Genomic DNA, 14056 nt, shown 5'->3' with positions numbered 1-14056 from the left:
CCTCTTACCATCTCACAAAACCAGTATGAATCAAATGCACGTTGACCTGGTCCTGGTTACTTGTCATTCTGCAATTCCTTAGCTGAGCATATTATTATTATCAACACATCAAAACTACAAACTATTGGTTTTATTAACATAGCACTATATTTTTCACAGTAGGCCAAGGCACAGACAGAGACTGCAAAGGCTACCACGTGACTACCAAAGCAAAAGCTATCATAGGTCTCTATGTGACAAGCCCAACATATGTTATCAAATGTTGTATTTCTTTTAGCTTAACTTTTCTTATGATTGCGCTGTTTTAAAACATGTGTGGGACAATTAATAAACACTGGGTAACATAAAACAGCAGATAGAAGACAGCAGTCAAATTCAGTAATGTTAGATACATTTCTCTGTTAATAGTAGTCCGATTTAAGGAGCTAACCTGAGTCTGAGAACAGCTCCTTAAAACAAGCATTTTAGTTTTACACTGACTTGTAGATGATTGTGTTCAAGAAATAGGTGGAATGGAAGGAAATCCTGCAGGACTGTTCCTGCGGCTTAACTATTTTAACTTTTTCAGTTGTGAGATCTCTAGTTAGGGCTGCACTTTTAAATGGTTTCTTGTTTTCTTGTTATCTAAGATATTTTGCATATATTTGGGGCCTTGTTCCCAGGACATATATTTAGGATCCATGGGGTTCCACTCGCTCTTTGATTGGTAACCACTGTTGGGCTGCCTTCTTATGGTCTGTTGTCTCTGTGCTGCACCTAACCTGGGTTTTGTCATTTTGAACAGTCTGCTGAACAAGAGATGAGAGGAGTTTGAAGATTGTCGGGGAGCCACTAGGACACCCCAGTTTGCCTAGATCCAATTCTAATTTCAGTTCTAGATCACGGAGAGGAATTCTGTTATGTTTTGTAGAGTGTTTTGATCTTTGCCAGTTCTGGGAAATATCTGTATGTCGTTCACGCATATTTTAATAATGTTTGAAAAGGGTCTGAAGTTAAAGTATGTGGGGCAGCCTTATTTTGTGTTCTAATCAGTCAGTAGCACTGCATTTCCTACTGTAGTGAGGGTCTCCGATTGGCCCAGGATGATGTAGTGAGCCTCTTCATGGGTTTGTGTAGTCCTTTTCTAACTGGCATTGCAGCAGAGTCGGTGCTTTGTCACAAGCAGAATGCTGACTGTGTGCCTTCCATACTTTATTCCTTTATTAACACTATTGCATTTGTTTTGTGACCGCTTTCTTTGATATGTTGTTAGGATGGAGACAAAGATGTTTGGGCAGTATTGTTCTAGAGCTGCGGTGTCAAACCTGGAATATAAGGGTGGGCATCATTCTGCCTGGCTAAGTGTTTAGGAGATAGATCAGAGCCAGGGAAAGGCATTTATGCTTGTAGTGGCTGTGAATAGAGCCTTTATTAGTGATGCTTTGCATTGACTGTGGCAATGATGAGAAATGGAGTCCCAGGAAGACAGTTTTGTAATTCTCCTCTTTACAGGGGCTGTCATGGGAGCACCATGGACTTAGCTCAAGAGGGCGCGCAGAGAGGCAATATGATTACCATGTAACTTAAAAAACATTGGGACAAGCAGAGACCACAAGATTACTCTATGAATGCCACATGCATAGATAACAAAATTGCCCCAATACATATTATGGGAAGTCACATTCAGAGACCACATGACTTCATATAGCTCCTATTCATTTGGAGGGAAGTCAAATTGAGAGACAACAGAACCCCATGTTACTCCAGCACATAGGAAGTGAAGTGACATTTAGAGGCCAGAGGACTATGAGTGATTCATACACTTAGGAAGGGGAGCCATGTTCAGAGACCACATGACTCCATGTGACTCCTACCTGTTGGAACAGAACTCAAAATATCTGACCCCAGGATGCCATGTTGTTACATCACATAAGGACAATCACATTACAAGTCTACAGCGTTGCCATGTTTTGTCATAAGAAGATGCCACCCGCCTACAAAGTGTCTGCAGCATCACAAGCAGAAGCCTCTGAATCTTCACGTACCTCTTGTACTGCACGGTGGTTAGATGCAGAGGTCGCAGGATCACCATGGAATTGTGTATGTGTTACTTGAATTGACTGCTTGAACCAATACAGGATTAATGCTGCATGTCTCGCTCTTTTCTTCCTTTACCTTCCCATTGTCTCCCATCATCTATCCCCTTCCTTTTCTTCCTTCCTTCTCTTTCCAACTGCATATTTTCCTGTCTGTCACACTGCCCACACCTCTTTCTATCTTTCTTCCTGTCTTCCCCTAACTCTCTGTTCATGCCATTCTCTGCTCTTTGTTCACTTTGCCTCCATTGGACATTTTCTCTCTATTTTTTGTTCTCCCTTAACCAATTTTTTCTTCCTCTTGCTCTTACTCGAATTTTCTCGCTGCCTTTTCTCTCTGTCTTTGTTTTTGTCTCTCCCTCTACCCACATTCATTCCAATCCTTCTATTTCTCACCCCTTTTTATTGCCCCCTTTCACTTCCCTTCCCTTTTGCCCCCGTGCTTCCCTTGGTAGCAGCTGAAGTTTATGCACACCTCACACCAGTTTCTCCTGCTGAGCAGTCCTCCTGCCAAGGAAGCCAGGTTCAGAACAGCCAAGAAGCTCTACGGCAGCACCTTTGCCTTTCAGTAAGCTTTGCGAGTATTTACTAACTCAAGCTGCACTAACAGATACGTTCCAATAAGGCTGAACCATGTCTGGGGTTGTTTGCGCTCCTGTGCATAGATGTGGCTTAGCAATGTGGGCTGGACTGTCTCTTTTGGGGTAGGTACAAGATGGATTTACTTATGTCTGGTCTCTGTTTGTTGTCGCACAGTGAACAAATAATAATTAGAGTTTATGGGGGTTCAGTTAAAACTGATTATAACTGATAATACATCAACAAAGGGAATATTCGCCTTTCACGAGGAACTGGAAAAATAGATGTTTTACTGCTTTGAGAACCTTCTTGTGTCAAACAGTATACGTTCAGTCCCTACTTCTTTTCTGTTATGAATGATCTCACTAAACCCCACTGAGGCCACGGTAAGCCACTTATTATGTCAAATTGACCATCTGTCATGTCCCTGGACAATCAGTACATTCTTCAGTTGGGAGCCTAGCTCAACTCATATGGCTTTAGATCAGTGTTCACTGCATGTTACTGCATAGTGGCCTGCAGTTCTTAAGTTGATCTCTGAGCAGTGTTTCAGTCCAGTGCAAGCAGCAACACCTTGATGCCCTCTCCTTTCTCTGAGAGTATTATGGAGTTTTCCTTTTCCAAAGCTATAGAATCAGAATTGTGGCAATAAACGTCACTATGCACACAGATGCTTCCAGAATCAATGTCCTTTCACAAAAACATTGGACTCAACACTCCCGCTCCTAGGTTTATTTCATAATGGTCTGAAAAGCATGCCTATACAAGACATATACCCTACCAGAAAATATCAGTGGCAACAAAACAGGGTTTGTGTTCTGGTTTTGCTGAAATTGTAAAGTGTTAAAAGGCCATCACTGCTCTGTTTTTCCTAGCATTTGCTGCAGGCAGCACAATTTCAGGAAAAACAGGCGGTGGGCCTGGTCTGAGGTGGTCACAAATGTAGGATGCATTCATGATACAGCTCCAGGATCACTAAGTTCAACTTTAATTCCTGCTTCTTCCATGTCAAAATGAAATTGGAGCTCATACGCATGCTCAACAAGGCATGATACATAACATAACTTGTACAAACCCCTGTGACTGAGTTTGTTGGAAACATATTGAGCGGTGCCCATCCATCCTCCAATATGGAAAATGTGCTAGAACAGTGCACATTGCATAGAACTCTAATAAAGTGTTTCTGCAATGCTTGTTCCTTTCCAGCAAGAACACAGCCCCACACTGCTTTCAAATAAACAAAGAGTTGTGTGATTCATAACAATCAATGCTAAGATTTCCTTGTGCTGGCTAACAAATAAGCACAAAATTCCATAAATGAACTTCTTTCATAGAGTGAAGCACACAGGCAAATGGCCCAAGTCATCCGCCAGATTATTAAGTTTCCTTACTACCTCAGCTGTTTCTTCACACAGCAGAAGAGTTGACTGTTACCAAGGTCCTTAGTTCTAACAGCATGCATATTAATTCCTTAGCAGTCTTCTCCCCTGTGACCAGGCAAAGCAAGGATAGGCTAGGACCAGACAGTGATAATATTTTTATTAGTGCAGCTCTTTCTTGTTATTGTTATGTTCACAACGGGGCATACCAGTAGCTCAGGGGTGTGACAAATACCGCTATGAATATAATAGCGGTAACCCTGTGAGGCAGGAGCCTGATGGTAGAGTCCTGACGTCAGGACTCGGAGGAAATAAAGTTGCTGGTTGGCTTGGCACCAACAGGTAGTAACCGCACCCGTGCTGCGTGTATGCGTGTCTTTTATTTACCTGCAGTTAGGCCCAGAAACATACCTGATTAGGCTGTGCACTTCTCACGGTGCACAACAAACTGGCGATGAGAGCGGAGAACCCACTGTCTCCTCTCCATGACTTTGGAGTTTGAAAACAGAGCCGCGTCGGCTGCTCTGAGCCAACGCATACAGCGAGCGTGGGTTTGGCGCCCGTGAGCAGCTGGGCGAGCGCGAGGGTGCAGCCCCGTAGAGCACCTCGCAGCCCCAATTACACGGCGGCAGTGGCAGCATCTGGTCGGCCGGCGGAGGCGGAGCGAGTGAGCACACGTGTGGTCTGCACTCCAACCAGAGGAAAAAAAAAAAGAGGAAGTTACCGGCACCACAAGCCCGGCGGCGCTCGAGACGGTGAGCACAGAGGGGTGTGACTGGTTTGCACGACGGGGAGCTCCGAAAGGAAGCAGGCTGCACAACACTAGTCCAACGGAAGTGTGTCCTGTATTAAAAGAGAGCCCAGTAGACACGTGTGAAAAGCTAATTTGCCCCGCCCTCAGAGAGTGCACCCTAGTCACAGGTGCTACTGTTTGGCCTGAAATAGGTGACAAGCAAGCAAGAACACCACCAAAGCACAGCACATGACGCAACCCCTGCAACCAGCAAGTCCCTGAAAAAAATAAAAAGGAAAGCATATAAGAAGTCAAGAACAATAAAGAAAAGAAAAAGGAACAAACAGGAAATACAGTATCATGGCCACATTCCCAGCATTAGAGCCTTTTGTAATGGAAGGGCCTCCATCAGCTTAAGCGGCAAAGTGGAAATCATGGGTGGAGCGCCTAGAGAACTATTTTGCAGCAATGGCGCTAGACCCAGATAGGAAGAGACCGATGCTCCTGCACATGGGGGGAGCAATGATACACAGAATTAGCAAAACAGTAGCGGAAGAGGGACCTCCATTCAATTACTGAACTCTAAAAAGGGCAATCACAGCATACTTTGAACCCATGGCGAACCCAGATTATGAACGTTTTCTCCTCCGTCAAGCCAGACAACAACCCGAGGAATCAGCAGACACTTATTATGCAAGACTAAGGGAACTGGCCAGCACGTGCACACTGCAGGATCCTGAGGATGAAATAAGAGCCCAATTTATTCAAGGAGGTTACTCTACAAAACTGAGGGAGCACATTCTACAAATCCCAGGCATGGCGATGGCTGACATGCTAACAATGGGCAGATCAAAAGAACTATCCAAAGTGAGAGTGGCACACATGGAGTCGGCACTCACACAAGCCATCAAAACAGAGCCGGTAAACACCATTAACTCAGGGACCACAACAAAAAGAAAAGACAAAACAAGATCGGCAAACAATCATCGACAATGCTATATGTGTGGAGGGATCTTCCCACATCAAGGCAAATGCCCTGCCCTAGGAAAACAATGCACGAACTGTGAAAAACTAAATAATTTTGCGAAAGTATGTGTTCTACAACAAGGCCTAAGACAGAGAAACAGAGAATGAGGCATGCTACGAAAACCATCCAACAACCGGACTTAATTCCGGACATGGATGATGATAACGAACCGGATGGGACAGTATACGTAATACACGCCACAGAACCAGGCAGTCAGACAGGAAAAAAATCCCTAAATGCAAAGTAAAAGTAGCAGGCCACCAAGTGACTGCGTTGATCGACACGGGGGCCTCAATTAACATTCTAGCTTAATGGGTATTTAATCAATTGCAACACCCTCCCCCACCTCGCCATACAGCCGTGCAAGTATTTGCTTTTGGGTCAACCACGCCACTCCCATTGGCAGGAGTGTTTATGACGGACATCAATCACGAAGAGGCCACAGTGCAAGCTAAAGTATACGTCGCCAAAATTGGGACAGGAATGCTACTCAGCTGCCGCACAGCGGAAGAGCTAAAGTTGGTGACCTTTGCATTCAGCATACACCTAGGAACGCTGGACAATCTGCAGGAAGAATACGCTGATCTGTTCAGAGGGATTGGCTGTCTGAAAGACCGTCAAGTGAGACTGTACATTGACAAATCTATAGAGCCAATGGCCCTTAAACATAGACGGATAGCGTTTCACCTTCGACCACAGGTGGAGGCTGAACTACGGAAGTTAGAGGAAGCTGACATTATCGAAAAGGTGGAAGGGCCCACACCCTGGGTCTCACCCATTGTGGTTACAAAGAAACCAAAACAGCCAGGAGAAGTGCGCATATGCGTGGACATGCACCTTCCCAATGTGGCCATCCGGAGAGAACGCCACCTTACGCCCACAGTAGATGACATCGTAGCCGAGGTCAGTGTCTCGAAATGGTTTTCTAAAATGGACTTGCGGGCAGGATATCATCAGCTAATGCTAGCCCCGGAATCTCGAGCAATAACAATGTTCTCTACACACGTAGGGCTGAGGCGATACAAACGCCTAAGCTTCGGGATTGCCAGCGCGGCAGAAGTGTTTCAGGACACCATACGAGGGGTACTAGCTGGACTAGAAGGGGTGATCAACGTAAGTGATGATATTCTGGTGCATGCCCCCACGATAGAGGCACATCTAAAAAGACTCCGGGCTGTCTTCCAACGGCTACACGTGATTGGGCTAACTCTACACCGAGAAAAGTGTGAGTATTTGAGACAGGACATTGCATTTTTTGGCTACCATTTTTCAGAACGGGGTGTCCGACCTGACCCAGAGAAAGTGGCGGACATAAAATCTGCACCCGCCCCCACCTCAGTCACTGGTGTTCGAAGCTTTCTGGGAATGGTGACTTACTGCGGGAGGTTCATCCCAAATCTCACCTCACTCACAGCCGCGCTGAGGGAACTCACGAAGGCCAATACCCCATGGGAATGGAGTCAAACACAGGAGGCAGCATTTCAGGCAACAAAACAAGCACTCTCCTCAGAGACCACGTTAGTGTACTTTGACCCTGCAAGAGACACGGAACTGTTGGTAGACTCAAGCCCAGTTGGTCTGGGTGCTATGTTGTCCCAAAGAGGGAAGGATGGTGAGTGGGCACCAGTGGCATATGCCAGTAGAGCGTTGACCATGACGGAACAAAGATATTCCCACATCGAAAAAGAGGCGCTAGCAGTAAATTGGGGATGTCATCACTATCACTTATATCTCTACGGTCATCCATTCCTTGTCTACACAGATCATAAACCCCTCATACCATTATTCAACAAGACAGCATCACAGCCTCCCCCAAGAATAGAGAAATGGATCTTACAACTGCAAGGATATCAATTCTCTGTGGTATATCAGCCTGGCACCCAGAATCCGGCTGATTACTTATCACGCCATGCCCGACCTGCATCAGAAAAGGAAAAGGGCGAAGTGGAGGACATTGAGGAGTATGTGCGGCTAGTGGTGGAGAGATCGAGGCCACTACCTATGTCGCTGAGAGAAATCCAGGAAGCCACCCAAAGAGATGAAGTTTTGCAGCTAGCCATGTCATGTGTTCAGGACGGGAAGTGGCATTGTTTGAAACAAAATCTGGCACTTAGAACCGCAGATGCAAGTGTGGCACTACAGCTATTATTCCGTGTTCTACACGAGTTGGCCGTATCATCAGAAGACTGTCTTTTGCGAGGCAGTCGTCTCGTCATCCCGGATATCTTGCAACAACGAACGATTGATCTAGCTCATGCTGCCCATCAAGGCATGGTGAAGACCAAAGCCAGGCTACGAAGTAAAGTGTGGTTCCCGGATATGGACTCCTGAGTGGAACAGACAATACAGCGGTGTCATGTTTGCCAAATGGTGGGGCCTGCGGATCCTCCATCCCCTATCATTACAGAACCAATTCCATCCACTCCTTGGCAGAGGGCAAGTGCAGATTTAGGCAGTGTACCAGATGGTCGGCACATGATGGTGGTCATTGATGATTTTTCAAAGTACCCGGAGATCGAGCTGTTGGAATCCACTACCACGGAAAAAGTGATACCGTGCCTGGAGAAAATAATGGCCACCCATGGAATCATGCAAGAATTAAGGACAGATAATGGTCCCCCGTTTTCAAGCCACGACTTTTCCCGATATCTGGCCTCGCACTCCATCCATCACCGCAAGATCACCCCTCGGTGGCCTCAAGCCAATGGGGAAGCAGAAAGATTCATGCGAACTCTCAATAAGGTGATACGAATTGCAGTAGCACAAGGAAGGAACCTAGACTGTGCGATTTTTGAATTTCTGAGAGAATATCGTTTGACGCCACACAGCACGACTGGAATGTCACCCAGTTCCATTTGTATGAGAAGGGATGTGAGAGACACCATACCTCAGATCAGTGTTCCCACAAGGATCCATGATCAAGTGGAAATGAAGTTACGGAACAGACAAGCTAATAATGACCGGATGTCAAAGAAAATGCGAGCTCGTGTGAAGGACATGCAAGTGGGAGATCTGGTGCTAATAAAGAATCGATATCCCGGAGGAAAATTCAAAACTCCATTTGAGCCCCATCCATGGGCAGTTGTTAGAATAAAGGGGACTTTAGTGACTGTCAAGAGAAACGAGGAGACCGTTACCCCGAACATTTCATGGTTCAAGCAGTACCATTGTGATGAAAAGGCACCCGAAGTAAAGGGTATGACTGAGACTATTCTTGAAGAGCCGGAAGAAGATCTGATGCCTGACTTGCACAGAGAAATCTGTCCCCCAGTGGGTCCTCAATACCGCCCAGAAGCTCGCGAGTATGCGGAAACAGCCGGAACTGGTGAGGTGAACCAAGAGGCCGGTGTAAGAGAGTCCGACAAGTTACCTGAAATTGTGGTGCCTGATGTCACCCTGAAAAGAGGTGGGGACAGATATAATTTGCGATCTCGCATCACTGCACCCATGAGACTCAAAGACTATGGCCCTCATTCTAACCCCGGCGGTCTCAGACCGCCGGGGCCAGGGTCGGCGGGAGCACCGCCGACAGACCGGCGGTGCCCCGCAGGGCATTCTGACCGCGGCGGTTTGGCCGCGGTCAGAAAGGGTAAACCGGCGGTCTCCCGACGGTTTACCGCTGCCCTTAGAATCCCCCATGGCGGCGCAGCTTGCTGCGCTGCGATGGGGGATTCTGACACCCCCTACCGCCATCCTGTTCCTGGCGGTTCGCCCGCCAGGAACAGGATGGCGGTAGGGGGTGCCGCGGGGCCCCCATAAGAGGGCCCCACAAAGTATTTCGCCCGCCGAAGTTAGAATCACCCCCTATGTGTGTTCATAGCTGAACTGTATTCTAGGTGAAATAGTTGCAGTCTTACATATCACGTGTTCTACATGTTAAGTTATCAGGCGGTCAAAAAAAGAAATTTTTCTGAATATTGTTGATATTCATGGTTTCAGGTATAATGTTTGTTTTTTATTTTTAAGTTGAGGAGGAATGTTATGTTCACAACGGGGCATGCCAGTAGCTCAGGGGTGTGACAAATACCGCTGTGAATATAATAGCGGTAACTCTGTGAGGAAGGAGCCAGATGGTAGAGTCCCCGCAGTTAGGCCCAGAAACATACCTGATTAGGCTGTGCACTTCTCACGGTGCACAACAGTTATCTCAAGGCAAAGAACAATGTGCTGTGTTACTGGTTTGCAATAACAGAACACCAGGAACTCCACAGTTTACATATCTTGTTCTAGGTAGAGACTCTACATTCATCCAATCTTTGCCATTTTCTGAAGATCAGAACAATAGGAAAGTGTATTAAATGCCAACCATTAACCTTTTATCTCCTACAATCAGATCTTAATATAGTACAAACATACCTTCATCCATGCACATGCTTGACATGGGTGGCCCTCAGCTGCTGAAAAGAGGGGGCAGAGTACTGGGAAATCAGGCAAGCAGAGAGGTGAAACAATGAAAAGTTATTTGAAATGGTACAAAGAAAGGACTTAGGAGCAAGAAGGAAGTGAGGAGTAAATGACAATGTGAATGGAGAGGGAAGGAATTAAAAGATGCTTTCTTTATAATCACTGAAAAAAGCACCATTGACAGCGAATTTGTGTGGAGCAAAAAAAAGTGAACATAGATTTTTGCAGTTTTATTAGAAAACACATAAAACCCCCCTAGAATTCATAGCAAATGGAAACTGAAAGCAGGAAAGCCTTTACTATTACACAGGAACGTGGGCCAGAGTATCAGCCGAAATGAATTCAAGCAATCCATTTCTCACTTTTTTGTTTTTTGCAGTGTTCACTGGCTCTACCTACATGGCTTATACTTTCCATTTCAGTCTTCCAGATTGGTGTACTGAAAGGGTGTGGTTAGGCATGGGAAAGGGTAGTCTAAGGCAACATCTGATTCACAATGAAATTTGACCTTCCTCCAGAAAAATTTATAAAACAGTCTCCTTATGTGGTATGATACTAAGGCCCATATTTATACTTTTTTAGCGCTGCATTTGCGCCGCTTTTTAACGCAAAAGCGCCGCAAACTTACAAAATGCAATAGTATTTTGTAAGTTTGCGCCGCTTCTGCATTAAAAAGCCCCGCAAATGCGGTGCTAAAAAAGTATCAGTATTGACCTAAATGAATAAGCACCCTTCCTTTGACTTTAAGTGTCTACTGCCACTTCTGTCAGTCCCCAAAAATATGTGAAAACAGTGTCATCAATGTTCCTTTGTCAAAGTTTAAGGTGCTTATTTAGAGTGGGCAGATGCGGGAAATCTGCCAAAAATAGGCGAATGTCCCATCTGCAGTAATTAAAGCGTATAGCTAGCAGCCACCCGCGCTGCTTGCAATGGGCAGCATCCCACCTGCGTAATACAAGCAGTGGCCATTTTGGAGAAGAGCTTACAGATGTATTCCAAGATGGCCACCTGTATGTGCACTTCTGTGTGCATTCTTGTAGACTTGCGTGTGCATGCTTGTGGATGCAAGGGCAGCAACCTTTGAATTGCTTTTGTTAGACTTAAGTAAAAAGCATTCAAAGATGGCCTACCATTCATGTCCTTGCATCCACACACAAAGAACAGCCATCTTTGATTGTATTTCTTACATTTTACTAAAAACATTCAAAAATTGCATCCAGTTTGTGCATATATAGATAGCCATTTTTTTCTTTTGTTTTTTTTAGTAAATCATACAACAGTTCATAAGATGGCTGCCCATGTGTTTGGAACAGTGCAAATCTCCCCTCCCCTCCCCTCCCCTTTATTTAATTAAGTGGCCCCAGAGATTGGGTACCCGGGGCTCAGGAAGGGGCTTCCCTCCCCTTAAAAAAATACAGGGCTCTGGGGGATTGGGGGATGGAGTCCCCACCCCTTACAAAATACAGGCTCTGGGGGATGGAGTCTGCAGGGCTTCAAGAGGCTCGGGGGGGCAGCCCCCCTCCCCTTTTAATTTATATGTATGGCCCTGGAGAATGGGGTCCACAGGGCTTAAAGTAACAATATAGTTAGGTGTGAAAACAAGATCTGTTTTCAGGTGAATTTGTCAATGACAACATTAACATTTTGAACTAAGAAAAAAAAAGAAATTTACCAGTTATAGTTAGCAGCACTAACTATACCTTGCGCCCCTGCCATGCACTGCTTACGACCTCACATATGACATCACTCCTGACATGTTCTATGACATCATTTATGACATCACTGGTGCCATCTCAAATGACATCATTGATGACATCACTAATGACATGACTGATGACATAACTTTTGACATCATTCAAGCTTTGTTTTCCGGCATAGTGCTGTATAAACTACTATGGCATTAGAGGTCTGACAGAAAGTACAAAATAGCTCAGGAGGATATCGCCATCCTTACTGCCATCACAGATACAACTCTCTTATATGTAGAAAGTGTGCATTATATGCAAAATTAACCCTATACCATACACTTTACAGCCAGCATAGTTCACAATAGCAATCAACAACAGATATATGAAACTGTCATTGAGTACAGTGTTCAATCTGAATACAACTGTTCACAGTTCCTAAAAATAGTGAATGTTAGTTCCAAAACAAATGCCGTACTATGGACAGCTTTTATCTGTATAAAACTCCTGAAAGTCACCGAACCTAATGTGAGAAATAAAGTTGAAATTAGCAAAGAACTGAGTACTGTAAACAGTGCTTACTTAAAGGAGTGGGTTTGATCTATACCACACTTTTTGCAAACAGTGAAACTTTCATGAGAAACACACCACAGAGTATTAAAACATATCTACTAAGAACAATCTACAGTGTATGCAACACTTGTCAAAAAGGATACTATTTGCTAGCAATAACCATGATCTGAAGGTGCTAAAGATTATACTACCTGCAACCTTCATGGTAACAACCAGGACCGGCTATGGGACTGGTGGCGCCCTGTGCAACAGTTTATTTTGGCGCCCCCTACCCCATGACCTTCTCCTCGGTTTCACTCACCATCACCCGGCAAATGTGCCCCCCATCTCTCCATTGCCCCCTTTCACATACATTCATTTGTTTTAAAGCACTTGTAAAGGCTGGCTTTACTAATCCACTCAGGTATCCACATAAAATATAGGGGCATATTTAAGAGCCCCTACTGCCCATCTAACGCCACATTAGTGTAATTTTTTAAGCTAATGTGTCGTTAGAAGGGCCATAACGCTGCACCATATTTACAAAGTGACGCAGTGCATGTATTGCGCCACTTTGTAACCCTTTGCTCTACATTATGCCTGCACCAGGCATAATGTATGCAAAGGGGACATCCCCCTGTTAGTGGAGAACAAAAAAAGGTGCAAAGAAATCTGACAGATTTCTTGGCATCATTTTGTTCCGGTACTTTTAACGCCTGCTCAGAGCAGGCATTAAAATGAGGCTTCCATTGGTTACAATGGGCCTCTGGGTGCTTTGCAGGATTAGCGTCAACATTTTTGATGCTAATCCTGCAAAGTGCCGGACTAGCATTAAAAACTCTGACGCCAGTCCCCTAACTACCGCCGTGGTGTGCCATATTTTAAATATGCCGCAGACATGGTGGCATTAGGTGGGCGCTAAGGGGCGCAAGAAAAGTGGCGCAGCACTTTGTGCAGCGCCACTTTTTTCAAATATGCCCCATAAGGGCATATTTGAGAGCCCCTAGTTCCATTCTAATGCCACATTAGTGTCATTGTTTTATGCTAATGTGGTGTTAGAAGGCCAAAAATGTTGCGCCGTATTTATAAATCTTTGTAACCCTTTGCGCTACATTATGCCCGCACCAGGCATAATGTATGCAAAGGGGGCATCCCAAAAAAATGACACAAAAAAATCTGTCAGATTTCTTTGCGTCATTTTTGTCCAGCACTTTTAACGCCTACTCAGTGCATTAACGCCTGCTCAGGCATGAAAAGGAGGCTTCCATTGGTTACAATGGGCCTCTGAGTGCTTTGTAAGATTATCGTCAACATTTTTTATGCTAATCCTGCAAAGCGGCAGATTAGCGTAAAAAATTCTGACGCTAGTCCTCTAACTACCCCCATTGTGTGCTGTATTTTAAGTATGACGCACACATGGTGGCGTTAGGGGGGCGCTAAGGGGGTGCAAGAAAAGTGGCGCTGCCCTGGTTGCAGCACCACTTTTCTTAAGTATACCCCATAGTTCTGTTTTTTTGCAGCAGGTATATTAACCCTCTATGCTACTTTAGGAGTCAAAACTGCCACTAGGCAAAACTCCCATCCCTCTCCGTAGCAGGAACATTAATCACAAGAGGTATCTT

The 14056-nt window shown here is 45.1% G+C and overlaps 1 protein-coding gene across 6 annotated transcripts in view; it reads left to right on the top strand.

Moving 5' to 3' along the window:
* The window catches only part of PARP6 (poly(ADP-ribose) polymerase family member 6), a 216417-nt gene that overhangs the window by 130270 nt on the left and 72091 nt on the right, over window positions 1-14056 (top strand). For 4 of the 6 annotated variants that reach the window (XR_011201330.1, XR_011201332.1, XM_069222272.1 and 1 more), the window contains exon 16: window positions 2531-2643. Coding sequence is in view for 4 of the 6 variants with exons in the window: in XM_069222272.1 (XP_069078373.1) it covers window positions 2531-2643 (113 nt within the window). In the remaining 2 variants the exon portion in view is untranslated. The remainder of the gene's footprint in view (window positions 1-2530; window positions 2644-14056) is intronic. The other 2 variants (XM_069222273.1, XM_069222271.1) reach the window with 1 other exon arrangement.

Source organism: Pleurodeles waltl, chromosome 3_1, assembly GCF_031143425.1.
Source record: "Pleurodeles waltl isolate 20211129_DDA chromosome 3_1, aPleWal1.hap1.20221129, whole genome shotgun sequence".
Classification (NCBI taxonomy): domain Eukaryota; kingdom Metazoa; phylum Chordata; class Amphibia; order Caudata; family Salamandridae; genus Pleurodeles; species Pleurodeles waltl.
This window is presented reverse-complemented; position numbering and strand designations above follow the sequence as displayed.